This window comes from Aspergillus nomiae (genome assembly GCF_001204775.2).
Source record: "Aspergillus nomiae NRRL 13137 chromosome Unknown contig00074, whole genome shotgun sequence".
In the NCBI taxonomy this organism is placed as follows: domain Eukaryota; kingdom Fungi; phylum Ascomycota; class Eurotiomycetes; order Eurotiales; family Aspergillaceae; genus Aspergillus; species Aspergillus nomiae.
Window position 1 is genome coordinate 22,487 of NW_015378129.1, and position 25,065 is coordinate 47,551.

Here is a 25,065-nt window from a genome sequence, read left to right on the forward strand (position 1 = left end):
ATGATGTCCTGCTTTTTTCTGTCTCCATCTCAATTTTCAATGTTGGAACCACCCGCGCATCATCCATGTGGAGGAAATTGCTCAACCTTCATCGGCCACCGCCAGATACGCTCGGAGGCCCAAGCCGATATATCGATTGGACAAATGCTCGCGTATGGATCGAACAATGTCCTTCTCCCCACGGCTTGCCACGCAACCTAAAGGTCATTGATGTCCTTCAGAATCGCGTGGTGGACGCACCGGCAGGGTGTAGATACCTGGCCCTCAGTTATGTCTTTGGAGGAGTGAAGGTCGAACATATCACACTCCCAGATGCCCTTCCTGCCACCATTGGCGACGCCATAATTGCCTGTCAGAAGCTTGGAGTGCAATATCTCTGGGTTGACCAGCTCTGTATCAGCCAGAAAAACCCGTGTGTATTACAAGAACAGATTAATCAGATGCATGATATCTATCAACACGCTGTATGTTCCCTGGTAGCATTGACAGGCGAGAATGCAAATTGCGGGTTGCCTGGCGTGACTAGGGGTCGGCCACAGGTCCAAAACGTCGTCGAAATAGCTGGCATCATGTTCACCACCCTGATGCCGAACATCCATGACTGTATCAAGTTCAGTAAATGGGCCACTCGCGGCTGGACACTCCAAGAAGCTATCTTTTCTGATTGCTTTCTTTTCTTTACCGACTATGGCTTGCATTTTGTGCAACGGAATGCTGTCGGTATAAAGAGAGCCCAGATTAAATCAGATGTGACCTCTGGCGTTCCGGCAGAGTATACACTTCCTTCCAAGGACAAATTCTGGACAATGCTCGGAAAGTATAACGCGAGAGATTTATCATATCCGGAGGATGCGCTGCGTGCCTTTTCAGCTGTTCTGCGGTCCACATACAGCGACAATACCTACTACGGACATCCTCGCGAGCAGATTGACAAAGCGGCTGTATGGCATATAGCAGGGGATAGAACCGCTTCTAGGATGCGCACTATGTTTCCTTCGTGGTCCTGGGCTTCCAACTCTGGCCCCATTGGCTTTTTGAAAGCAAATGCTGCACTGGCTGTCTGGGCCACGCCAGAAGGATCTACGGATTCTGGGACCAATATCATCCTCTGTACGCCAGCTCCAGATGAGGATTGGGGGGAAAGAGGCATATCCAGAGAGAGTCGAGGCTTGGTCAAGGACCACCAAATTGCCCGGAGGCAGAACCTATTTTTTACCATAGATGTAGCCTGGGAGGTTGGAAGCATCAAATGCTCGCGTCTTTTTGAGTCTGGTTTGCATTGGTCAAGAGCTGCCACACTGGCTGAGCGATGGCCAACCTATGATGCTTACTGGCACAGCACGCTGGGGAACTATGATATTGATACTATATTCCCTGAGCGGGACCGTGCGACCGCTGCCTCTGCTAAGGCCGGATTCTTCTCCACGGCCAGACCGCGTCTTTCCCTTTAGCAGGTACAGGAAGCTCTTTGCATAAAACAGGTAAGCTTCGCATAATGTCGGAGGACGGCATGGTTGCGGGAGTGGTTGTCGTGCCGTCGTACTGCGAGCCAGCTGGCGATGGAGAATTTGTAGCTTTGTCTATAGGCGATATTGATGGCCTCAATTTTAGATACGACCTGTATGACTTTGCACGTTCGATGGGGGTAAGCATCGATGAGTTTATTGAAGGCCTTCTTTTCTATGACAGTACGGGCAATAGTATCCCACCTCCATGGGACGCCAGCTTCTTGGCCGTGCGGCAATGCGTGATCGTACTCAATGTGTTGCTGATTGAACGGGACGAACAGAGCACCGTTGCCCGCAGATTGGGCCTCGGATACGTGTTTCTCAAACGATGGGTCGAGGCGAAGCCTATATTTGAGACTATAATTCTGGAGTAGGAGCACTTTATGCACTAGAGAATACCGTGGCTGGTTTGTGGAACGTGTGGTACGTGTACCAATGGTCGTCAGGCTATATGTCTTTCTTGATATAGGGTTAAGACATTTAAATCCCTGTTCAACAGGCCCCCCACCTTCGTGCCCCACGTCTAGACGAGGCTGAAACTTGATTCAATCTCTTGTACACGTTTCCTACCTCTGGTTGGGACACACAACCTCTCAAGACCAGACATACATCGTTACTCGTTTGAATCCGGCAGAAGCAAAAATGTCACCCATCACCAAGCTATGGCTCAGCACAGCCAAGACCAAAGATTACATGGACTCGAGTGGCTTCCACGACCTCCTCGCCCAGATTCTGAGCCACTGCTCCTCCTACACTAACCCTGAGTCCAATCCCGAACTCCCACCTATGCACGCCTTCTTTCAAAGTGTCGATAATCCAGACCTCCTCCTGATGGTCACGGGCTATCCTTCCCAGGAGATGAACAATGCGGCGGACGACACTTACGCAGCGACCTTTCTGCCTCGTATGTTCCAATTCGTCGAGCATAAATGGCTAAAGCAGTTGGACGTGGATGTGAGCTTGTTGCCCTTAGGAAATGATAATTTAACACTCCAATTCTGTGACACTCCTGTGGATACGGCCACAGGCCAGGTAATTGGGGGATGGGATGTGTGGCCAGAGACGGAGCAAGGGATCAGAATGAGAGAAGCTGGTAAACTCGAGGAGCTACGGAAGATCTGGGTAGGCATTGGGAAAGAAACTGGGGTAGACCTCACCCTGGCCAGAGAAGTGTTCCATTTTCGCAAGGTTAAAGCCGCGTAACTGGGTCAAAGGATGTGGTGGTTGAGTTGAAGACACACAAAGGCTGTTACCCACAGACTGACGTACATCGATGCTGAGGAATATTACTATCCTATTTATATAACGTCCAGGGCAGGAATAGTCGGTAGATGTCTACTAAGCGTAGTCCAGAAACTGAACGGAAGTGAACTTAACCCCATTTTCTGCCTTACTCCTGCGCAAGCTTGCAGCAAAATCGCATCCGCAACCCCCTTTGCGATTATAGCTAAGGGCATAGGCGCGTTATTTTGCTGTACTAGGTTGTTGTGCTTGCAACAAAATTGCTCATGATTTTTCCGGGGCAATGTAGAGCTTTGTTTAGATAGAATAGTTGACATATGCCAGCAAGGCCTGTACATCTACCAAGACTTCCAGACCGTTCTCCTAGCCACATGGTATTTCTTCAACGGCTTCCAGATATAGGAGTGCCTACAATCTCTCCACCGCCTCTTTCGAAGTTCATGTAACTATGCCTGCGGTAGCAACGACGCTTACTCTTGCTTGCCAAGGCAGCGGGCGGTTATTGATGCGGCCTTTAGCAGGAGAGTTATGAAGTCAATCAGTATCCGCCGTTCGATCGCTACGGCAAGGCCTGGCTGGCATTGGGCGTAATTGGCCTGAATACATACCATGCAACGCATGGAGACAAAAATCGTGACAGCTAAGGTGCAAAGACCTATCGTATGTATGCAGGTCGAAAAGGTTATGTCTTCGAAAAAAGTCTAGGTTGAGCTTCTGCCTGGCCACAGTCTTCAATTCTTTGTTATCAGCGTCTTGGCAAGAGATAATGGGCCACGTCAAGGAGTCGTACTGGGGCACACTTTCTCTTTGAGCCCCATCAAGATATAGCTCTACTCCGTCTTCTCTCACCATACAAACTAAACGCCGAGGGAGACACTCGAAAGTCACCGGTATTCAACGCTGTTCCACAGATAATGGCCAGCCTGTCGATCTCATCAAAGTTCGCATGATAAGTGGTACAGCTTCACCGAAACCGAACCCAGGAGTTCATGAAAGGCCGCAATTAGGGTAGCACATCCTAGCTATAGAATGTATTCTAGCCATTGGCATGATGATGAGAGATGCTACGATGTAGATGATTAATCTCGGAAAAATGCAGTGGGTAATGCACCAGAGAGGATATTTAATGCGACATTCCGTTAGATTCGCCCTACTTGGCGTGCAGAGCTCTAAGCCTCAATTGGGCTTCACCTACAGGTTGACCGTTAATGAGTATAGACCCATCCGTGTGAATGGAGCAAGATTGGCTGAACATTACTTCAAGGAGGCCTCAGCGGGTAGCGATATAGATGTGATGTTGCATGCTCATACATGTCTGTGTCAAGAGCGCCCTATGAAACAGATAGTCCACCACGCCGCTAAGACCTCTTATACGTTATATTCATTGAATGGGGCCTATTTGATCTCAGTGTTCAATATCACGATGATCTACCGGCAACGGTACTTTGCACAACCACACGGCTTCTAGACCATTTGAATCAACTCCTTGGAATAGACAGTTACGCAGGCTAACTTAAGTCTCAGACCCTGACACTGCCACCATATAGAAGAAGTTCAGCTCAGACACTCTGTGGCCTGTCGTATCACCAGATTCATGTATGCTGTTTCATCGGTGCGCTTGACTACCCACACATAACTAGAGACTTCGGATGCAGACCTCTTGCTGAAATGTAGCCACAGAACATAGCAAATGCATGGACTGAGGACAAGCTTGCCAAGGATTCAGCCATCCCTGTACTACGCCTATCGAGCGGCTGAGGTTCTAACTTTAAGTGTTGTACAGGGCGCCCTAAGCCTTTGGACACCCTTGCCCCAAAAGTGCATTCTGTCCTAACATACGCGCCTCCTGTCCGACGAAGTGCGACAATGGATGGAAAAGTCTGGCAAAGTCTGGTATCTACTAGATGTCGTTTCTTGGCATTCCAAATATATAAATGATCCCTCCGTCCTGCACCAAGCACTCTCCTTCCCAATCCAACTCATTCATTCATTCAATCATTCAATTCGTCTAGTAGTCTGCGGCCGGTTCGCAATTCTGCTATCTTAAACTTCCCCAACAGTATATATACACAAGTCTATCGTTTTACCACTCATTTCATTTCTGTGCTAGTCACATATCCAACCCCCAGTATCTCAACATGAAGTTCACTGTCATCTCCCTCCTCGCCGTCACCTTGCTCTCCGTGGGTCCTGCAGGCGCGATTCCCGTCGACAGCATGCAAGACCCTACCACTACCGAGGCGATGTATCGGACCGACGATGCCATGCCGGCAGCTGCCGGTGCAACCCTGATGTCCCACAACCTGGGTCATAACTGTACCGATGGCCATGCCCATGGACATGGAGAAAACGAAGATGTCGATCCAGCCACCGCCACTACCGCTCCAGGCAGTGACGATGAGGTGACAGCGTGGGTCAAGAGATCTCCGCCCGCAGGTTCGGGTGGTACTTCAGCAAGGGTCTCTTCCCCCGGTAATCAGTTCAGTTCCATGTCACCCCAACCGGGTACCGACCACGGGGACGCTGATGACGATCTAACTTGGATCCATGGCGTAAGTGTCCACTCTGCAGAATAGTAGCCGGTCGTGAAACTAAGCAACAAATGAAAGACCTGTACTAAGCGAGATCGCAACGGCGTTTGCCATGTCACCTTGCCAGGTGAGAACAAGGAACGCGAATTCATCTGTTCTCCGTTTCACCCGGTAAGATATCTCTCGTGGTTTGATATCATATCATGTGTGCTGATAATAGCAGTGTGAACATCTTGGTTCTTGTGTTGTTTTGGCGACGGGGCCGGAGCGGAGGAGGGCAAGCTGCAGTTAAAAGAGGTTTAGGGAAAGGACACATGAATATGGTGACCTCTGCGACTGTACATCAGGTTGGATACCTTATCAGGTGGAGGACAGGTGTAAGATATATGGATTGGGACTGGGAAATCTGTCAAAGTCACTGGTTCTTAGTTTCTTCCCTATACAGCCCTTCAATACATATACTTTCCGGACCTCCCAACCATTGTTTGGTGCAGTTTCCAGCGCATGGCTGCTGTCTGTGTAGACAAGAACCAATGAATGCTACATGGTAAAAGAATATAAGGTACGGCGAGCCTTTCGGTGTCGTGAGTATGGGTAAGAATTATGGCATCGTAAGTACTCTTCGACCAGCTCTTCAAATAGCCAAGACATGGCATTGACTAAGTCAACTTACTGCCCGAGCGCTGTTGCTCATTGGAGTTGCTCCTCCAGTGAGCTATGGTTGCTGTAGGGTTATTCAGCGTGGATACGCCGCCTACATGGGCCTTGGCACCACCATCCATGGTTCTGGTCTTGAAGGATGGCACCCGAACAGTGGATAGGGCAACACATAACCAAACTGAATTGTGGTCTTGACGTCAGAAGCATTGGATTGAGTCCACAGAACACGAGCAATGGACGAGGGATGAACCTTAACTTGAACAACAAACGTTGGCCGTCGTCAGTAGAAGGCCTCTGCCGCTAATATTACTATCTTAGTATATTGAACGATACGGTGGTTCGTCTAGCGTTCTGGAAATATGACTAATAGTGCGTATGCCCGTAAATTTATATAAATCTATGTTTCTCCTCGGACATCGTCCATCAACGACGGCGATCGATATCCTGACATCCTCACCCCAACACTGCGTCCCTTTTCACCCACCTCTCCTACCTTCGCTCAAATGCTCAATTCTAGAAGGTTTTTTTTGCTTTCATAACCATGTCCTTCCCATGTCTCCCGCCGAGAGTCCCGTCACCCAGTTGACACACCAGGAACTTGACCAGACCCAAAAATACGTCATCGCAAGCTTTGCAGCCATAGTCTGGTACAACTCGATTGAGCTAATAGCACTGTGTCTAACGACGTTCAAGCGATACAGGGGCTGGTACTTCTGGAGCTTGTTCATCGCGTCCTGTAGCCTCATTCCGCATGGCCTAGGCTTCATCTTTTTTATTTATCCCCTTGGAGTCAGCGCTTATATTTCCGTCACATTGATTATTGTCAGCTGGGTCTGTATGGTAACAGGACATTCGCTTATCCTCTGGTCGCGTCTACATCTGGTCGTGCAGGCACGCAAGCTTCTCCGGTTCCTTCTGGTGATGATTCTGGTCGATGCCATTGCATTTCACACCCCTACCATTGTTCTCTTGTATGGGGCACTCGAGCCTAACCGAGATCGGTTTGCGAATGGATACAAAGCAATGGAACATATCCAGCTCATTGGCTTCGCTGTGCAAGAATGCGTCATCTCCTCCATATACATATGGGAAACATCGAAATTACTACGGCTGCGACCAGATCGCCTGCACTATACAATTCTCACGCAACTTTTGGGCATCAATATCATCATTTTAATCCTCGACGTGGCCGTGGTAGGGATTGAGTATGCAAATTTCTACGCTCTGCAGGTGATGTTTAAACCGGTTGCATACAGCATCAAGTTCAAATTGGAATATGCCATCCTGGGGAAATTGATCCAAATCGCGAGGGTATCCTTATCGAGCGATGAGCCGTTATCCTCCAATTCACAAGGGGCCGATCTCTCTTCCTCTACCCAGGTCAGCTCACAGAGACAGAGGAATGTTGCTCCTGATCATGAGATTCCTGTTCTCCGTTCGTGCTCGTTCTGTGCCTTCTGTACGGGCTTTCGGAAGCATGGGCGGCATCGGTCGCGTGTGTGATAGAGTCGAAATTTGTGTTATATGTTAGCTTAGCAACAAGGAGTGATACCAAGTCATTGGAAGGCACATTAGCATGCTGCCTTCTTTGAACGTTTCTTCCACCAAGAGTCCATCAATCCAGATGAGTCATTTGGGAGCTTTTCTCCATTAATATGGTTCCGCTTCAGTTGTGCTCGAAGACGATTGCCCTAGACGACATAAAGAGTGTCAGAAGAAGGCCTTAGGATGCACAGGCCAGAGCTATTGTCCTATAATCCGGTCGTAGAAGAAAGTAATTCTTCAGTGACCAATCGGCCACACCAGCGATAGTCATGTCCGAGATAGTCGTTCCAGTGCAAGGGTAGACAGAATGAAGGCGTCGTCAGGAGGAAAGGTTGAACTTTCATCAGGGATACGAACCTGCGCCCTTTCCCATGTGTGTTCTTGTTTTTTTTTTTTGCGAGTATTCCTTGTCCGCTATTTGCTTCACATCCCTTGCGCTTGCCTGGGCACCCCCGAGCCGAGCCGATCTTATGGAGATCTCGGAATGCTCTCCCGAACCAAGTACCCGGGGGCGTCTTTTATACACGGCCGATGCCTTGTCGGGCTTAGGCAATGACTGTTCCCGATGGCTACCTGCCTGGGCAAACAGTCTGACAATGGCTATGGTGACACTATGCAAAATTGCTATCTCAACGCCCCCGTGAGTTCGAGAGAGCTTTTGTAAATATCGTATCCGTGGACACTCGAACGCAATTCAAGGAAATGGTCCATTCCGAATGTACGATAATAGCTCTGATGAATACTTGTAGACGCCGGACGGTCTGAGAAGAGTGCAACGACACGTAGAAGAGACGACAAGGCTGGAGAGCCCGGAACTTGGAATAAGCTTGTGGACAGTCCGCCTAAATCTCCAGCGACGAGCAGACCTGGGGAGCCGCTCAGAGTTATAGCGACCGGCAGCTGGAGCCCCAGGAAACGCTTGGCTTTACTCAGAATAGGCAAGGTAATCATTCTTTTCAGTCAGGGTTCTCGGGAACCCCGACGCGCGACAATCGAATGAACCATAGCCAAAAGCTGTATTGCGACCATAGGCCATGTACCCAGATGACGAATCCAGGGACTCTCATCTTTCTTGCCGTATTCGGATCCACTGGTCTGTGCACACATTCCATATTCGCGTCTATAGCGTCTCAAGGGATCCGCAGCGCTCGGGACCTGAACCCGATCCTCGGATTCGGGATTCCATAATCGCGGATACCAACTGCATGTAAGCCATAGCTAGGAGTCTTGATCTGGAGAGGTTTGAGTTTGGGCAATAGCTTGGATGTCCGACGTGATAGCCTAGATCCTTGGCGTAGTCCAGACGGCATCCCCGACGCGGTTTATGTGCTTAGGGGAGGTGTTCATGAAGATCCGGGGGCCCGATGCCTCCCGAGAAGCGATCCACCTGTCCAGAAATGGTCAATATCTGGAGAAGGGGAGTCGCTTGACACTCCGCAGAAGAGATGATCGACCTTTAGTAAGGGGTCCTGCCTATCCTCACTGACAACTTTACATATAAAGAGGGGTGGGGATGGCGATGGGACACACACATGCCACCACGCAGGGGCTACTATCGAATCATTCCACCCCTGTTGCGACAAACTCGATCCTCCCTCGAAAAGGCTATTCCCAAGCAATCTCAACAGCCGGGACCCGGTGAGCGATGTCCCCGATATCCCTTTTCCAGGACGCCGTAGGGCGTTCTCGAACTAGAGAGATCACCGACTCAGGTAAGCATTGTCATCATCGAAAGCCTGGCAAACACTGACGGCTGCAAAGAAGACGAACAGATATCCGATGAAAACCCTATCACTGTGACCTGGGATGGAGAACATGACTCGGCAAATCCGTACAACTGGTCCCTTGCACAGAAATGGACATTGACCCTGCTCGCCGTATTTACCACATATATCACAATGATGAATGGCACGATTATCACAACAGCACACGCTGCAATTACTGAGGAATTTCACGTCTCAGAGCACGCCTTTCCCCACTCGTACTGGCCTGTGACATCGTGGGCGCTGGGAGGATGTTTTTCCTCGCTGTTTATTCTTCCCTTGATGGAGGATCATGGCGTCCGACCGATATTCCTGTCAGCATATGTAGTATTTATGTGCTTTCTCGTCCCCCAGGCCGTGGCACAGAAATTCGCAACCCTCATCGTCACCCGCTTCTTTGCTGGCAGCAGTGTCGCGGTGCTGGCTAATACATCTGCCTCGGTTATTGGAAATATCTGGGAAACGGAAAGGTCCCGGTCCATCCCCGTGAGTCTGTACATCTTCTCCTACCTCGCAGGTAGCAGTACGGGCCCCGTTCTTGGCGCCACGATCTTTGAAGGATTGACATGGAGGTGGATTGGCTACCTCCAGCTGATTTGGTTTGGTGCGCTACTTCCGGTGTATTACTTCCTGTTTCAAGAGTCGCGCGGTGCCGTTATACTCGCTCGTCGTGCCCAAGCATTGCGAAAACAGGGAAAGCCAGCGTTCACTTTGGTGGAGATGGAGGGGCAGACGGGTTCGGTGCTCAGTCGCTTCGTTCAAAGTTCTACAAGACCCCTAGTGCTGGTATGTACAGAGTCGGTGGTCCTGGTTTCCACACTATGGTCCGCGTTTACTGTGGGCACACTGTTCCTGTTCACGCAGTCGGCGGAGCAGGTGTTTGTGGAGCTGTACGGCTGGACCAACACCCAGGCGGGATATGTCCAAGCGGCCATTGTGATCGGGGAGATTTTAGGCTGGCTAGCCAACCTATTCTCTGCCAAGCTCTATTTTTGTTCTGCCTCGCGCAACACTGAATGCCCTGGAGTTCCTATTCCGGAGGCCAGATTGTATCTGGCGGTGATTGGCGGCGTCCTTGGAATTTCGGGTGGCATGTTTACTTATGCCTGGACCTCCTTCGCCCATATCCCCTGGATAGCCCCAGCGATTGGCCTGGCGATGGTGGGCGCCGGCAGTGTGATAGTCGTGGCAGGGGTTTCGGATTATGTGGTCGACTCGTACAGCAAGTATGCGGGCAGTGCGATGGGTGCTGTCGCCACAGGGGAGAACCTGTTCTCGGCTTTGCTTCCCCTCGCGACTATGAGTATGTACACCAATCTGGGATTTCAATGGGCGAGTACTACTTTAGCCTTCATATCCCTCGTACTCTCCCTGGCGCCAACTTTGATGTTCATCTGGGGGAAGCAAATCCGTGCGCGAAGTCCGCTTATCATAGAAGCAACGCTGAGCTCTGAGCGCAAGGACGCTGTTGCTGTGTAGCGAGCCACTCTACCCGTTAGAGCAGTACGTGCTATGAATCATTAGACTTAGAAACGATAGATAGACGTCGGAAGCCTTATAGAAAACGAAATAGATGAACTATTTCCATGGTTGCCAAAATATGATACAGCGTACATGCTGGCCAAAATTATGTATGAAATCTTCGTAGCCTAGGGCTGTAGGCAGCCAAGGCTCGCATCCCATTACGGTGGACTAATCTACTTGTGGGAAGAAGAAGAGTCTTTCAAGTTCTAAACGAGACCACAAGACACGGGCCCAATATCAAGTAGTCTATGTTGCTTAGACTAACTGGCTTCAGGGGTCTGCAGACGATAAACACTAGGGACCTTGCAATCAACTGGGGCTTCAACTAAATGATAGGGCTGGTGAGGTCCATCCTGCAGCAGGAGCACCCTGAAGCGACGAGACCAGGGCTGCTCAAGTAGTCAACCCATCCGCGTCTGCACGCCCTAGGTATTAGAATAAGCTACAAAACGTCAGGATATCCCAACGTCGTTTGTATTGAGGGTATCAGAGATGAATTCCATCCGTCTTGGCGAGAGGCGAAGGTTGTATATTAATCGGAGTAACAGTACAAATATAAGGCGCCAGAGAAAATGGTGAGTTTCCCTGGGAAAACAATGGAGACACTGCAATCACGCTCAGCAATCTCTTTTATTATCCTATTGCTTGAATGACTGGAACTCCCTTGTACAATTCACCCAAACGGATATGCGATAGCGCCGCCGTCCATCCAGTCCGGGCCTACGTTCAAGACGAAGGGCATTTCAGAGCCGCCGATCTGATCCACAATAGAGAGGAATTCATAGGATGAGATTCCGATCACATTGTCGAGGGGATCGACGCTGGCCGTCAGAGACTGATTTACGGATGGTGACTGGGCCGATGACTCTGTGAAGGTTGGAGGCTCTGTCGCGGGCGTTTGTCCCCGGCATTCTTGACTAGGATTTTCCTCTGGTCCAGCCTCCACAAGTCCCCGACCAGACAAAGTGAGAACTTGCAGGCCTTCCTGCTGTACTCGTTTGGCGAACTCTTGGAATAGCCCCTCGATGCAGCGCAACTCATCCTTTCGAACCTCTGCCACCTTATTCCCACACAGAATCATCTCATCGAGGATTGAATGTGCAGACTTACTATACGTGTCATCGTTGGTGTCGGGTGGGTAGAGCGTGTTCGCCATGGTCAGATGTAGAGCAGCTGCGTAGGTAAACTCGAGATCGAATGGAAGGAAAGTTTCTGGCATCGTGTAAGTCGAATAGCGTCACCCCCGGTAAGGGGTCTAGATCATTTAACGTACCGAGGTGACCATTTTCGTCCGACAATATCTGAAGCGTCTTTTCGGCAGACTTGATCCCAATGGATATCAAGGATTTGGGGAGGGCTAGAAACTTTTGCCAGTCTTCCTCTGCACGCCCTAACTTCTCTAGCCGTTCCTTCAGAACGGACAAGAGCAGAGGCCTGGTGGCGACGATCACGCACTGGGAGAAGATTGATTAGCATGTTTGGGTAGTGTTCGAACGCTTATGATGTGACACCATTCAAGTACCTCATGGTATAGTAAGATTATATGACGCATCTCCTGAGGCACGTTATCCATGGAGCTCTGGAAGCTAATCTGCATCATCTTCTCGATCTCCTCAGCATGTTTAGCCATGGCGTGCAAAATGTTTCTCGTAATCTCTAGAAACCTTCCGAGCTGGGTCTTCTCCGTCTTATAGATGGCTATACGCAGGCACGTTAGAGACAAAACGGATTCTAAACCGATGTAGGTCGGAGCTTACTGCTTAAAATAAAGGACAGCATTTGCGACAGCCTGACTTGTAGGCTAAATGTGATGTCATGGAAATCCATGCTCGGGGTGTTGATCAGAGTGCTGATATCGCTGTCCTTGGTCGTCATCGGGAGTCCCAGCGACGAGGAGACATGTCTGTCCATGATGTACAAGGTCCACCACAGGTTTCGGCATCGGGCTACCGTGGCAGTACCTAATTCTGTTTCCGGAAGCTGGGTGTGTAAACCTTCCATGTGTGCTATGCGTACCGCATGACCGACCTACAAAGCACAGCGCGTGTGTTAGCGAGGAGCATCTAGCTGATTACCCATGCTTACGTATACGTGAGCCGCCTCTCTGTGGTCTATTGCATACAGATATAACCCGGCCAGGGCCAAGGCTTCGATGGCCAACAGACTATCTTTTCCTGTGGAGGTATGATTGGGCATGATGGACATCGCACGCGCAAAGAACTTGGCGCCAGGTGGGCTGGAGTGGCTTCGAGGCCGCGACACGAACGCATTTCCAAGTGCAAGGACCAGCAGAAATTGTAGGAACCAGAAACGAGGTTTGCTGGCCTTTTCAACCGCATCGCTCGCGTAGAATTCATGCATCTGAGAAACAAAGGTATTTTCGTCAAAGAATCGGTACATCTGGCCCAGGTGGAACTTGACAATATTGAACAGGTATAAGGCATAATCAGCCGACGGCAAACCACTGGTATCAAACGGTTCGGTGGCCGTGGCGCGGTCCCACGCGAACGGATAGATATCTCCATCCAGATAGAACTTCGGAATATTGTGTGTTGAGTTCAGGTCGAGTTTCTCGGTCATCATGACTATCAGTCGAGCTGTGAGCGACCAAGCCGAGGTCGGGGCCAGCCAAACTGTTCCCTGTGTCAGCCTGAGCTATACGATCAATCCTGGATGGCGGACGAACTCCAGTTTCGCTGTTCCATATGTGGATCTTTAATGACCGTTGAGGGTAAGGTGAAGGGACTCGTCCAGATGTTGCATGTAAATTCGCTCCCCTGTGATGCCGCTGATCCCTGGGATTGGGGGGCTACAATTTCTGCGGCGACCTGGTCATCATGGACCGTGGTCTCCTCGTGGGCCCCATCCCCAACCTTGAACGCTGAATCCCACGAGCGTTTGACTCCTGAAGCACGTTGCCAGTTGTAGGCTTGCTTCTGCAACTCACGAAGATACCTAGTCCATCGTCCCGTTACGTCTTGGCCACTCGACGGGGGCTTTGCAAATGACACACCTCTCTGACACGAGCACTTTGCTATTTGCTTCTGAAAACTGACAAGTCAGTGATCGTCGGATACAGTTGGCGCAGGGTTCATCGCCAGAGCATTTTACCTTGCTCTGGCGGCAGGCGATACACCTAAGCACACTTCTCAGTAACACGGCATCCTTTCCAATATCCGGGGACAGGACTGCCTTACGCAATTGCAGTTCGTCTCGGCTTATGGCTCTGTTCTTGCATGCCTGCTATCCAGATACCGGGGGGGGGAACTGGCAGACCAGGAGCTCTGGGGTCGCCGGCACAACACCGTCACTCAGTTCACACATATTTTGGGGTATTATTATCAGAGTAAAAGCACACCCCGCACGACGGGAACACTTTTCCCTTTTCAGCAGCCCCACGTGAATGGTCAATTCGCGTCGGCGCCACCAAAAAAACATGGAATTGGCTTCCATCATTCGTGCGTTACCAGTTTCCCTTCCAGGGCAACGCTGCCTCACGTGCACGTGTGCCTCTCTTAACCCTTGTGGAGAACCAACCGTTACGCAGTATACAAACTTCAGAAGGGCAACTGAATAACCGTATGTGATAGATACAGAAAATAGTGCAATATTCCGGTAGTACTAGATGATCTCCAGTGAGCCACTGTGTAAATAACTAGTTAATGCAAGTTCTCTGAAGGGAAAGAAAAGAGAAACGTTATAGAGTTCTCTCCACATAAACTATATAAATATTTCCTACGCAATAGGTCAGCACATCAATCGACAAGAAGGCGGACCAACTTCCAGCCAGCTTCTAGAAATTTCGATAGCGTGCGATGTCAGGGTAACGATAGATCTGCTCTGTATATGAGAGGACATTCTAGACCGTCTACAAGCATTAAGATAGTTGAGAACACGCTCAGGGTTTGGGCAAACAAGGGAACAAGTGCGTTGGCAGGGAGTGGGTCCCTTTCGGAAGGCCTTCCGGTCCCTGACTCGGACGCGCCGACCACGTCCGCAGTTCAGTCGCCAGCGTCCACTGTGTCCTGATGTTTGTGAACTGATTTGACTGGGAATCAAAGTAAATGAAGTACGGTAGACTCGACCTACTAGGCCAGTGCCTTCTGTAGACCGTAGCTAGCGATGTGTAGCGCAATAAACGCCGAAGGATCTTCTCTTTCTAAACCTCGGGATCGTCAGCGAGATATTTAATCCACCCGAACTAGATTGCGATGTGCGGCGAAGTACGGAGTATTTTTGTTGGAAGCATTGAACATTTCTCATTCCTCGCCGGCCTCCAACATTTTCACAACATCGCTAATTCCATCGTTGCTACGTGCGGTTGACACTTGGGCCACAAATCTCGACTGTGATCAACGATTAACATAATGGTCGCAAATACATCGAACGGCCACCCTGCGCTGGCGCACTGTCTACGATTTGCCGCGACGACCGGTACGTGCCGCATCTCCTCCGATTCCCCCTATTGTGTGAAAACGTTCTGGGTTTCCTACATGTCCTAAAAATAATGCGAATAACCTCTACCAACTCCCAGTCGGCCGGGATAAGCTGCTACGGACAGCACAATACTTCTCACGGTTCTATATCTGGCACCTATACCGCAGAAACCACCAAAAGTCCGCAATCGATGCCTACATTGTTCTCCGGAGGCAGCTTGGGACCACGCGCAAGATCTTACGGCTTGGCAACTTCCTACAGAACCTCCAGACCCTCGCCCGTGTCATGAGCGACAAGAACCACAGTGAACCGGTGCTAAAATTCTTGGCAATTGGGGGTCAACTCGGCTTTGGTGGATATCTGGTTTTCGACAATATCACTGCTCTCAAGGATATCGGGATCTACAAGTTGCCATCGTCGGAGCGCCTAGATGTCCTAGCGGATAAATTCTGGGCTGCGGGTTTGGTTTGTAGCATCATGACATGCATCTATACCTTACTGCACTCGCAGACTCAGCAGAGAACGAAGCCCGAGGAGGGCGAGCGAGAATCCAATAATAAGATGCGTGCCAAGTACGTTGGATCTTCACATCTGTCGCATGCAGTTCAGAGTGCTAATTGGTTTGATTACAGGGAGCGATCCGCTGCTTGGATTCAGCTCATCTCGGACCTATGCGACTTGACGGTTCCGGGGAAGAGTTTGGGTGTTAATGCACTCGACGATGGCATGGTTGGCATGGCCGGTACCGTGAGTAGTTTAATAGGTGTCTGGAACCAATGGAAGACCACTGCGTAGATAGAAGTCTATTCTCAATGCTGTACATGTGGACTACCCGTATGTCCCGAGGCAGGCGGTATTGAAGTAAAAAGATCTAGGACTCCATAGACAGTGTGTAAGATAGAAATGTGGCAGCTCAGTCATCAGCACAAGTCTTTTCCCAGAAAAGTCAAGTTCTTCTCGTAGATACAGAGCCTTAGCCTATTTGGATGATGGAAATACACGTATTGGTATGGCCATTGGGTGCATATTCGTATGTCGCTCAAGACGGAGGAAGACACTGTTAGAGATATCTCATTCACACAAAGACCCTAGACCTTGAAGCCGAATGATGTAAGCTACAGAAGTTTAATAAATGAATATGTGCCATCATTGTTGAGGTAAACACACGACAGCGCTATGAAACCATGAGAAGGCACGGCACAGCGATATGTCCCTACCATACCGCGAAAGACATCAATAGATGTACGGTGTCAGCAAGCATCCGCGTCTTGGCCCAGCCAGAGAACACACTACTTTTGACTAACATCCAGACATGGTGATAGCTAGGATACGTCGACAGAATGCCATCGGAGCCGTTACCGACGAGGCGTCGGCTGGCACACGGTGGCTCCGGAAAAGAGCTCGCCAGTAAGATCGGCAGATTTGGCCGACGGTCTCCTATACAGAAAACAGCTCATAGAACATAATAGCCTCACCGGGAAAGCCGAAGCTGGCTAGAACTTCAGTACTGCCGCCGACAACATTTGCGGGGTAGATCCTATTAGCATCAATGGTTATATATACCTGACTTCTCTCGCGCAGGACATCACAATTATCCAGAGATTCAAGATTGAACAAACATTCAACTCATAGAGTTCCGAGTCCAGCAGCATTCCGTGTATTCTCCTCGATCACACAATGGCTCCAGTAGCAGTCGATGTCTCTACGACACCACCCAGAGTGGTTGGACCAGCAACAAAAAAGGCAACACGTCCGACCAACCAGCTGCCTCAATCTATGATTGATGAAGCACGGAAGGTCAAAAAGGAGGCATTTGACTCAAAGGTTCACCTGAACTACGAACCCCCCACAAGAATTTATACCATGAAGGAGATCGGACTTGAGGGTCATGGGATCTCACCGAATGCCGCATCGGAGCCCTTTTCACTCTTTACTGAGGAGGCTATCAGGCAGATGAGAGCGGAGATCTTCAGTGAAGAGGCCCTCAACAGCTGCCAGTACACTTCAACCTTTATCAAGAACATGGTTCGAGGCATGGGTCCTGCGTACGTACAATCAGCTTTACCATTTGCAGCCACATTGCTAATCACTGTGCGTTTTCACAGGCTAGCTCCATTTATATATGCTGCGTGGAATAGTCCAGAGGTTCTAGCGAAAGTCTCCGCAGTTGCCGGTGTGGATCTCATTCCTTCGATTGATTTCGAGATCGGCAATGTCAACATCTCTTTTGGTGATGGTACTACGGCTACGTGGGATAGGGGGCTGGATGGCGATGACGGAACATCTGCTGTGGCCTGGCATTATGATAGCTTTCCATTCGTGTGTGTAACGATGCTATCGGACTGCACTGGCATGGTTGGCGGAGAGACTGCGCTTCGGAGACCCGATGGCCACATCATGAAGGTCCGGGGTCCAGCAATGGTATGTCCCTCACGTCTATCCAAGACAAGTCAGGATTACGTATTGACTGTTACAACAGGGAACCTCTGTAGTGCTACAAGGGCGATACATTGAGCATCAAGCGCTCAAAGCCCTCGGCGGCCGTGAGCGGATTAGTATGGTCACTTCCTTCCGACCACGATCACCCATGGTCAAAGATGAGACTGTGCTTACTGGTGTACGGGGGATCAGTGAGCCGAATGCCCTGTACAGTCAGTATACTGACTACAGGCTGGAACTCCTCGAGGAGCGCCTTAGAATTATGCTGAAGGAGGAGCGACGCCGCCAGGCAGCAAATCGCCCATTTGATATCCCTAAGATCAGGAGGTTTTTGGCTGAGCAGAAGGATTTCTTGGATTCGATGCTCGAGGAGATCATTGAGGTGGATGATTAGGAAGTGCCTGAGGTCATGACAGGGCCAAAATCGATAGATAATGCAGCCTGTTTTGTATTTTACAGCAGACAAATAGACAGGCTATACAGAAAATCAATTATATCCACAGATCTCTTGTGTCCACAGCGCGGGATAAGATGCATTCATTCCGTTTTCTCTGAGTGTTACACCGGCCTCCTACGAAATCAAGTGCTAAGGATATATTGTCGCCAGCTTGCGTTCGTCTTTGCCTCGACTTCGTATTCGCCTTTCTTCATACGGTGCTTTCCTATACCTTGGTTCACGCGAGCAAAGTAACTTCCTATGAGAGAAAAAGAGAAGAACCGAACGGGATCAGCTCAAACGGCATAGTTTACATCTCTCCTTATACTCTTGAAACTGTGCAAGATGAGTTACGGAAACCTTCCAGGTTAAGTCATTGTTCCCTGTAAAAAGTGATGAAGCCAGGAATAAATAAGCACTGCAAACTTGCAATTGTTTCACAGTACACTACTTCATTTGCAGACTTGACGGAGGTACTTGCCTCCTGAAAGGACTGTTCTCACAATATGCAACCTTGTTGGTTGCCGCTTAGACCAGACGTCGACGATTGTAAATCACACCTACGTGCAGACGATTATATGGGCCAAGGAACTCAACAGAAGAGGTTCATGGAGTGATTCGATGTTATTTGTGTTCCTCTCCTAAAATACAGCGCTAATATAGATAAGGTCATAATTTGAGCGAAACCTCGGGCCGAATCAATTCATCACAGTTTTGCCGGTACCTTCTGCATGGCTTCCACAACCTCATGAACCCCCCTTTCTCCTGAGCAGAGCGCTCCCTCCATGTATCCTTTCCATTCGGTGCTATATTCCGTCCCGACGAAATGAAGATTGCCGACTGGCTTCCCATACACGGACGCATACTTGGTGAGGTGCCCAAGCGCAGTGACAGGAGCTAAGGCGCCTCTGCTAAATTCCTCATGCTTCCAGACCTGATCGAAGATCTCAATTGGTCGGAAGGCCTCCGAGTTGGCATCAGCTTTGAAGACCTTTGCTATCTGCTTTAGGACCACTGCGCGACGCTCATGGGGGTACAGCTTGCCCCAGTCACGCCCAGGCTGCCCATTGATAAAGCATGTCAAGGAGTAGTGGTTTCTTTCGTCAACGCTGGTGTCTCTGGCCAATATAACGGGACCTGTGTAGCTCGCAAAATACCCGTTGAATCCTTTACCACGCCACCATGGTTGATCGTAACAAACAATAGCCTTGTTATAGTCACCGAGCACAGTCCCATCGGTAACCTCTTGAATAGGCTTAGGTAATGCAGGGGTAATATTGAGTTCCCTGTACATAGTACTGGGAATTGACAATATACATTTTCTGGCATTAAACGTCCTGCCATCGCGAGTGACGACGCTTACATGTGCGCCGTGCTGGTTGATAGAAGCAACCGGTGATCCCAAATGAATATTGTCCGCCCCAATCAAGCGAGCAATCCCCTCGGCAATTGACTGTGCGCCTGCAACTTTCGTTAGTACCAAGATCACTGCGTTGGACTACCAGGGTGGGGCTGTACCGTCTTTAAATCTCATGTATTGACCGCCGGTAGAATCATCCGCTCTGATAGCTAGAAGACCCTTATTGCGACGGCAGTAGTCGATAAACCAGCCCGCTGATTCTTCTGTTGACTCTAAGCCGTGCATGACTCGTGCCCACAGATTCACCATGCTGGCAACCTTCGGTAGGGCACCGAGATTACGGACATACTGATCCAAGCTGACATTGTCGTCCTGTGCGCTTGGCAAGCCAGGTTTTAAAGATTCCGCTTGGATGTGATCGCGGATATATGCTAAGTTCTTTTTCTCCTCCTCAGACCACTGTATCCATTGATTAGCGCAGAGCCATTTATTGAGATTGGCGGGACCGGGGATCCATCGTGACTCACATCGGGCGTAACGCCAAAAGGAAACTCCAGTCGACTGTCTGGGCTTTCCTGCATGACGGCTTTCCCTTCCAACCGCTGTGTCACCACCTCCAGACCAAACCTTTCGACATAGCTCCAAACGCGAGGCTGGAGGCTGTTGTTGATCCATGCTCCGCCCAGCTCAGCGTACCCACGGCCAGAAGCGAGTGGCACACTCCAGATCTTTCCACCAACGCGATCCCTGGCTTCAACAACAGCAACCGAGAGACCAGCCTTTTGAGCGGAGTAGGCTGCCTGAAGGCCGCTGAATCCAGCTCCAATCACAATGGCGTCCAACATGAAGGCGAAAAGTACGTATCAGGGGTTCGCACAAAAGGTAGAAAATTTCAGACGAACCCCCAGCGAAGGGGGTACCGGGAGATATTTAATTCGTACGACGTAGTATTCCCTCTCACTTGCCTTTCGGCTTGGGTAGTTCAAGTATGGCACGCATCGAGGTGGGTCGCGAGCCTCGGGTGCTCATCCGATGCTTTAACGCTCGGCTGATCCGAGCCCGACTTGATTTACCCGATCCAGTTAGAAAAATGAGAGCATCGTCCACAATGAAGTCAGTCTTCTCCAGGTATGATCATGGAATGGGACATCTGTTCTTGGAGGTGCTTTCTCGCCATACGAAAAACACTCTCTCACCCCTTCACTGCAGCCCACAGCCTACACCAACCCGGGGTATTACCAAATATCAATTGCTGGCCCTGAAAATCTTTGGCTATAGAGGCTCAGCGGTAGTCGAGGTATTCTTGTGATACTATGGAGCATCGAAACTTGAATCGCAATAGACTAGATTATCAGAATCAAGGCAAGGACCTCGCCGGTCGTTTTCAGTTCTACCTGCCACCTCTGGTGTTGTTCAACCGACTTGGCTGATGTATAAGCTCACGAAAACCTAGACACAATGCCAGAATCGAGATTTTACTTCCAGTGTACTGAGAGTTAGATGTCAAAGTTGCGGAAGGTCCAAGCTGATGAGGCTCTCCTATGCTACAACTACGCTTATGTATGCTGATCTGAACGATCTACTGCTACGTGCCCATTGTATGGTCACAGCGTGGCGAAGCTACCGTCATTGCTTGTTTGCATTCACAAAGCTTTCGGCGACGTGGCATATGGCGCCATAGGTATATACCAAGACCATGGACTCAACGAGACGATCTCAGTGTTCAAGTAACCCTCGATAGTAACTTCGTTCTTGTTATCGCCTTATCGGCCGGATCCTGTAACGGGGATAATTATACGTGGCCCTGTCCAGGGATTAAATACAATTAGGGCTACATGGCCCAAAACCATTACGTGAGAGAAGAGCCACCCTCGACGCCCTTCTCTTTGTTCAACTTCTTCTCTCATATGATACTCAACAACCGTATGCTGGGTTTGTATTCGACGTGTTACATTGCCAACAGGGCGGCGTGCGGTCAGCCGCATCGTAGTTCGTAGGGACGCGCCGTTGCCAAAATCTATCGTCCCATTTTTCCCCGTCTTCTGATTGTTTCATCCTGGTCAATGAGCATGCCACTCCATCGGTGGCATTCAGAACTTTGGACCAAAACTACTAGGTCTTGGACAGCCTTAAATACAATCAGATCCCCTCGTTCAGTGGGATGTACCTCCTGGTGTGGGCTTCGTACTTTGCCCGCGGTAGACGCCTATTCCCGGGCTCGTCCACGGTACTCCACTGAACTGAAGTGAGCGTTCCGGTTATTACTGTTGATACTCAAAGAACCTCAACTCGGTCGGCAACTGAAGGAGATTGTCCTCGATCGAGCTCCGCTTTGCCCTTGGCGTGGTAAATCGTCTTACCAAATCCAACGAACCAAGGCTGTCGTAACCGCCGACGACCTAAAGCGACTTCAGCGAGCGATTAGGGATGTTGGCATCGAGGACTGGGAAGAGCAAGCCAGAGTGATGAATATAGTGTTCCAAGATTTCGATTTCTTCGAGCGGGTCGCAGTCTGGCACACCCCTTGAATGAATACTCACGATGTAGGCGCGGGACTCCCGGCCTTTTTTATCGGGCGCAGGCGCTTGCTACGTGGCTCATCTCTGTCGGCCAAGTGGAGAAATTAGCATTCGGGCCTTGTGGTCAAGACGCCACCGATGCGAACTTAGTATTCGGCAACTACCTGCACCGCATGGCTGCCAGTCGTGAGCCCACTGCCCTGCACAGCATCCACAATGTCGACGACGAGGGGGTGCAAGATGAGGCCTACTAAGTAGGCTTCTGTAGGTAGTCCAGGTTACGGGGAGCTTGAAGCTGTCGGAAGAGAATGATCATGGCAGACTTTCTATCCTTGATGTAGCGGGTCCTGATACCGACACTCTATGCAAACACCCACCCGACCCAGCCTGTATGCGGTCAGGATGCCAGTGCAGCCACTGTGAATGTAGACAGCGGAATATCGTTGTGAACGTTCAGGGAGTTGAGACAACTTTAGACTGCTAGTAAAAGGGGCCTGTGTGATAATCGAGAAGGGTCGATGTTGTGGAGAGCTGAACCACCGTGCCCAGCGGATCTGGATCAGTGCGAGCCAATTCGCACCGGTCATATTTTATGGCTTTCCTATTTGTTATCGGGGTCCGGTGGGTCAGGAAGCTCAACATTTCAGCTCGCTGCGCGCATACACGAGATCGAAAGTATGATCGGCAGACCTCATCGGCGCTAACGTGAGAATATCGCCACGACTAGCCATCCTTTATGCTGTTCCGCCCGACTGCATGGATTCTCCACCCCGACGAAAAGACGGTGACTCGTTGAAGGCGACTGGCCCTCCTGTATCTGGCGGTCAGTGGCAGAGTCCTGTATAAATATGCGTGCGGAAAGGTCATGCAGCCACACGATGACTATCTCGGATTTTCCTTCTCGATTTGAAAATAAATATCGACAGCTATTATGTCTTCTTTACTGTCCTACACGCTGGTTTTTGCATTGCCCATTATAGCAATGGCTATGATTGGGACCTACCGGCGATGGCTGCACCCATTGGCTTCGATACCAGGTCCATTTCTAGCTTCCGTGAGCAACTGGCATCAAGGCTGGTGCTTTATGCAAGGCGGGTCCCAGGAGTATTATCGTCGTCTGCACGAGGAATATGGTATGAGCTTCACCACATCCCAGTAAAACATCAAGGGAATGAACCACTATAGGAACGGAATGGTAACTTGGGTGGGGCAGGGCCTGTGGTTCGCTATGGACCAGACTCTGTGATGATCAACGACCCTTATTTCCTCCCTCACATCTTCCACCGTCGCGCGGAGAAGACCTCTTTCTACGCGAACAACCCCGGACTATTTGGTGTCCAGGAATATCAGGATCTGTTGAGTATTAAGCCCGGACTTGCTGCGATGGTGAGTAAAGACTGGTATGTAGATCCTCTAAGGCCGAAATTCATTCTACGCAGTTCTGCATGGCATCCATCAAGGCGTATGAGCCACAGGTAAACAGATGCCTATTGGCATTACTTGATGGATTGAAGGCAAGTGGGGCATCCACTCCCTTAGATGAATGGATAGGGTACGTGAGGGAGGCCATACGCCCTATTCTGCCACCTTCTGTAAGACTGATGGGATTACGTATAAGATGGTTCACATACGATGTCGTTGGTAGTATCCTATTTGGGGACCCAATTGGGTTCCACAAGAAAAGACAAGATATCCAAGGCTTAGTTGCTGCAACGTCGCTGGCTTTCGATACGATAGACTATCTCGCTCGTGTTCCCAAGCTTTCCTGGTTCTACCGGGAGACTTACCTTGGTCGCAAGCTCTTCCAGTTCCAAGCTGAGTACCAAAACGGGATACATGTTCTGCATACTGTATAACTGTCTTCCGAAGTCGTCCAACATCCTGAATCCGTTGCTAATCGATGGCGAAGGTACTCGAGAAGGAATACGACCGTCACCACAGAGGAACAGATGCAGTGCCCGGAAAGTCCCATACCATCCTCCACCGGTACGGAAGCCACTTGCCTTGACATAAAGTCCGAAGACCACCCCTGACAGCATGAGCAGTCTCATATCCTCCAAATACGCGAATGGCACGGCACTTACTGCACAGGACATAAAGGGAGAAGCCATGCAAACGATGTATGCGAGTATCCCCAATTCGCTATCAACTTCAATAACACGACGACAGGATGGCAGGGTCAGCAACAATTGCTTCAGCAACAAACCGACTTCTCAACAACCTCATCGAACACCCCCAGGTCCTTGCCAAGCTCCAACATGAAATCGACCAAGTCAGATTAACCCAAACATCCCGTCCCATTCCCTTTGAACAAGCGTATGCCCTTCCCTACACCCATGCCTGTATCAGAGAATCGTTTCGCTTAACTCCAACCATTCCATTATTCCCCCGCAAAGCACCAAACGGCGGACTCACATACAAGGGGATCTATATCCCAGAAGGGACGGCGGTGGCATCTAGTCCATGGATCACGATGAAAAGCACAGTGCTATACGGGGATGATGCAGCTGTGTATCGGCCGGAAAGGTGGTTAGAAGCTTCACGGGAGAGGTTGAGGGAGTGGGATCGCTATGAGTTTCACTGGGGGTACGGGAATCGATTGTGCACTGGCAAACATCTTTCTGTGATGGAAATTTACAAACTCACGTTTGAGGTCAGTTATCTATGTCATTCACTGGTGATGACTGTCTATTGGGAGAGCTTTCTAGCTAATAAGTGTCATTATCTTAGCTGATTGCGCGTTTTGACTTGTCTTTTGCAGATGACGGGTCGAAAAGGGTGCAGATGAGAGAGAGACTATAGAGATCTACGGGATTATTTGGACTATACACCCTATCACCCAACTCATATGCTGTCCTGAAAGATAGCAACATTTGACATCCGACTTACCGGTCATTAGAAGCCTCTGGGGGTGCACTGGGAGAGGAAGAAGAACATAGGCATGTCCTAGTGATCTTGGTGGTGTGTATTATGAAATATAAGAGAGCAATACACTTCTAACTTACCGCTGCTGCAGCGTGTAGCTAACCAATCAAGGTTCAAAACGGTCTAACAGATGAATAACTACAAGTTCAGTGGCAGTGTATTATGACATTGCAGGG

General features: G+C 49.8%; 10 protein-coding genes across 10 annotated transcripts; 8 read left to right on the forward strand and 2 right to left on the reverse strand.

Moving 5' to 3' along the window:
• Positions 1 to 65: 65 nt before the first annotated feature.
• On the forward strand, positions 66 to 1,451 carry ANOM_004122 (HET domain-containing protein; the record flags this gene model as incomplete). The annotated part of the gene is made up of 1 exon (XM_015549379.1): positions 66 to 1,451. One exon carries the CDS (start codon positions 66 to 68, stop codon positions 1,449 to 1,451), a length of 1,386 nt encoding a protein of 461 aa, XP_015408585.1.
• A 699-nt stretch (positions 1,452 to 2,150) lies between these two features.
• ANOM_004123 (uncharacterized protein) lies at positions 2,151 to 2,711 on the forward strand (the record flags this gene model as incomplete). The annotated part of the gene is made up of 1 exon (XM_015549380.1): positions 2,151 to 2,711. The coding sequence occupies one exon, from the start codon at positions 2,151 to 2,153 to the stop codon at positions 2,709 to 2,711; it is 561 nt and encodes a 186-aa protein (XP_015408586.1).
• A 2,177-nt stretch (positions 2,712 to 4,888) lies between these two features.
• Positions 4,889 to 5,326, forward strand: ANOM_004124 (uncharacterized protein; the record flags this gene model as incomplete). Its single annotated transcript, XM_015549381.1, has 1 exon — positions 4,889 to 5,326. The coding sequence occupies one exon, from the start codon at positions 4,889 to 4,891 to the stop codon at positions 5,324 to 5,326; it is 438 nt and encodes a 145-aa protein (XP_015408579.1).
• Positions 5,327 to 6,493: 1,167 nt separating this feature from the next.
• Positions 6,494 to 7,444, forward strand: ANOM_004125 (uncharacterized protein; the record flags this gene model as incomplete). Its single annotated transcript, XM_015549382.1, has 1 exon — positions 6,494 to 7,444. The coding sequence occupies one exon, from the start codon at positions 6,494 to 6,496 to the stop codon at positions 7,442 to 7,444; it is 951 nt and encodes a 316-aa protein (XP_015408580.1).
• A 1,366-nt stretch (positions 7,445 to 8,810) lies between these two features.
• ANOM_004126 (putative MFS multidrug transporter) lies at positions 8,811 to 10,728 on the forward strand (the record flags this gene model as incomplete). The annotated part of the gene is made up of 2 exons (XM_015549383.1): positions 8,811 to 8,945; positions 9,166 to 10,728. The coding sequence occupies 2 exons, from the start codon at positions 8,811 to 8,813 to the stop codon at positions 10,726 to 10,728; spliced, it is 1,698 nt and encodes a 565-aa protein (XP_015408581.1).
• A 718-nt stretch (positions 10,729 to 11,446) lies between these two features.
• ANOM_004127 (Zn(II)2Cys6 transcription factor) lies at positions 11,447 to 14,011 on the reverse strand (the record flags this gene model as incomplete). Its single annotated transcript, XM_015549384.1, has 8 exons — positions 11,447 to 11,985; positions 12,047 to 12,227; positions 12,296 to 12,471; positions 12,531 to 12,801; positions 12,859 to 13,406; positions 13,460 to 13,728; positions 13,787 to 13,909; positions 13,971 to 14,011. The coding sequence occupies 8 exons, from the start codon at positions 14,009 to 14,011 to the stop codon at positions 11,447 to 11,449; spliced, it is 2,148 nt and encodes a 715-aa protein (XP_015408582.1).
• A 1,129-nt stretch (positions 14,012 to 15,140) lies between these two features.
• On the forward strand, positions 15,141 to 16,005 carry ANOM_004128 (PEX11 family protein; the record flags this gene model as incomplete). The annotated part of the gene is made up of 3 exons (XM_015549385.1): positions 15,141 to 15,207; positions 15,308 to 15,782; positions 15,843 to 16,005. The coding sequence occupies 3 exons, from the start codon at positions 15,141 to 15,143 to the stop codon at positions 16,003 to 16,005; spliced, it is 705 nt and encodes a 234-aa protein (XP_015408587.1).
• An 882-nt stretch (positions 16,006 to 16,887) lies between these two features.
• On the forward strand, positions 16,888 to 18,043 carry ANOM_004129 (uncharacterized protein; the record flags this gene model as incomplete). Its single annotated transcript, XM_015549386.1, has 3 exons — positions 16,888 to 17,255; positions 17,316 to 17,631; positions 17,690 to 18,043. 3 exons carry the CDS (start codon positions 16,888 to 16,890, stop codon positions 18,041 to 18,043), a joined length of 1,038 nt encoding a protein of 345 aa, XP_015408588.1.
• A 748-nt stretch (positions 18,044 to 18,791) lies between these two features.
• ANOM_004130 (flavin monoamine oxidase family protein) lies at positions 18,792 to 20,290 on the reverse strand (the record flags this gene model as incomplete). The annotated part of the gene is made up of 3 exons (XM_015549387.1): positions 18,792 to 19,546; positions 19,604 to 19,904; positions 19,973 to 20,290. 3 exons carry the CDS (start codon positions 20,288 to 20,290, stop codon positions 18,792 to 18,794), a joined length of 1,374 nt encoding a protein of 457 aa, XP_015408596.1.
• Positions 20,291 to 22,946: 2,656 nt separating this feature from the next.
• Positions 22,947 to 24,914, forward strand: ANOM_004131 (uncharacterized protein; the record flags this gene model as incomplete). The annotated part of the gene is made up of 8 exons (XM_015549388.1): positions 22,947 to 23,097; positions 23,178 to 23,350; positions 23,404 to 23,516; positions 23,583 to 23,814; positions 23,874 to 23,950; positions 24,010 to 24,084; positions 24,134 to 24,617; positions 24,864 to 24,914. 8 exons carry the CDS (start codon positions 22,947 to 22,949, stop codon positions 24,912 to 24,914), a joined length of 1,356 nt encoding a protein of 451 aa, XP_015408595.1.
• Between the last annotated feature and the right edge of the window lie 151 nt (positions 24,915 to 25,065).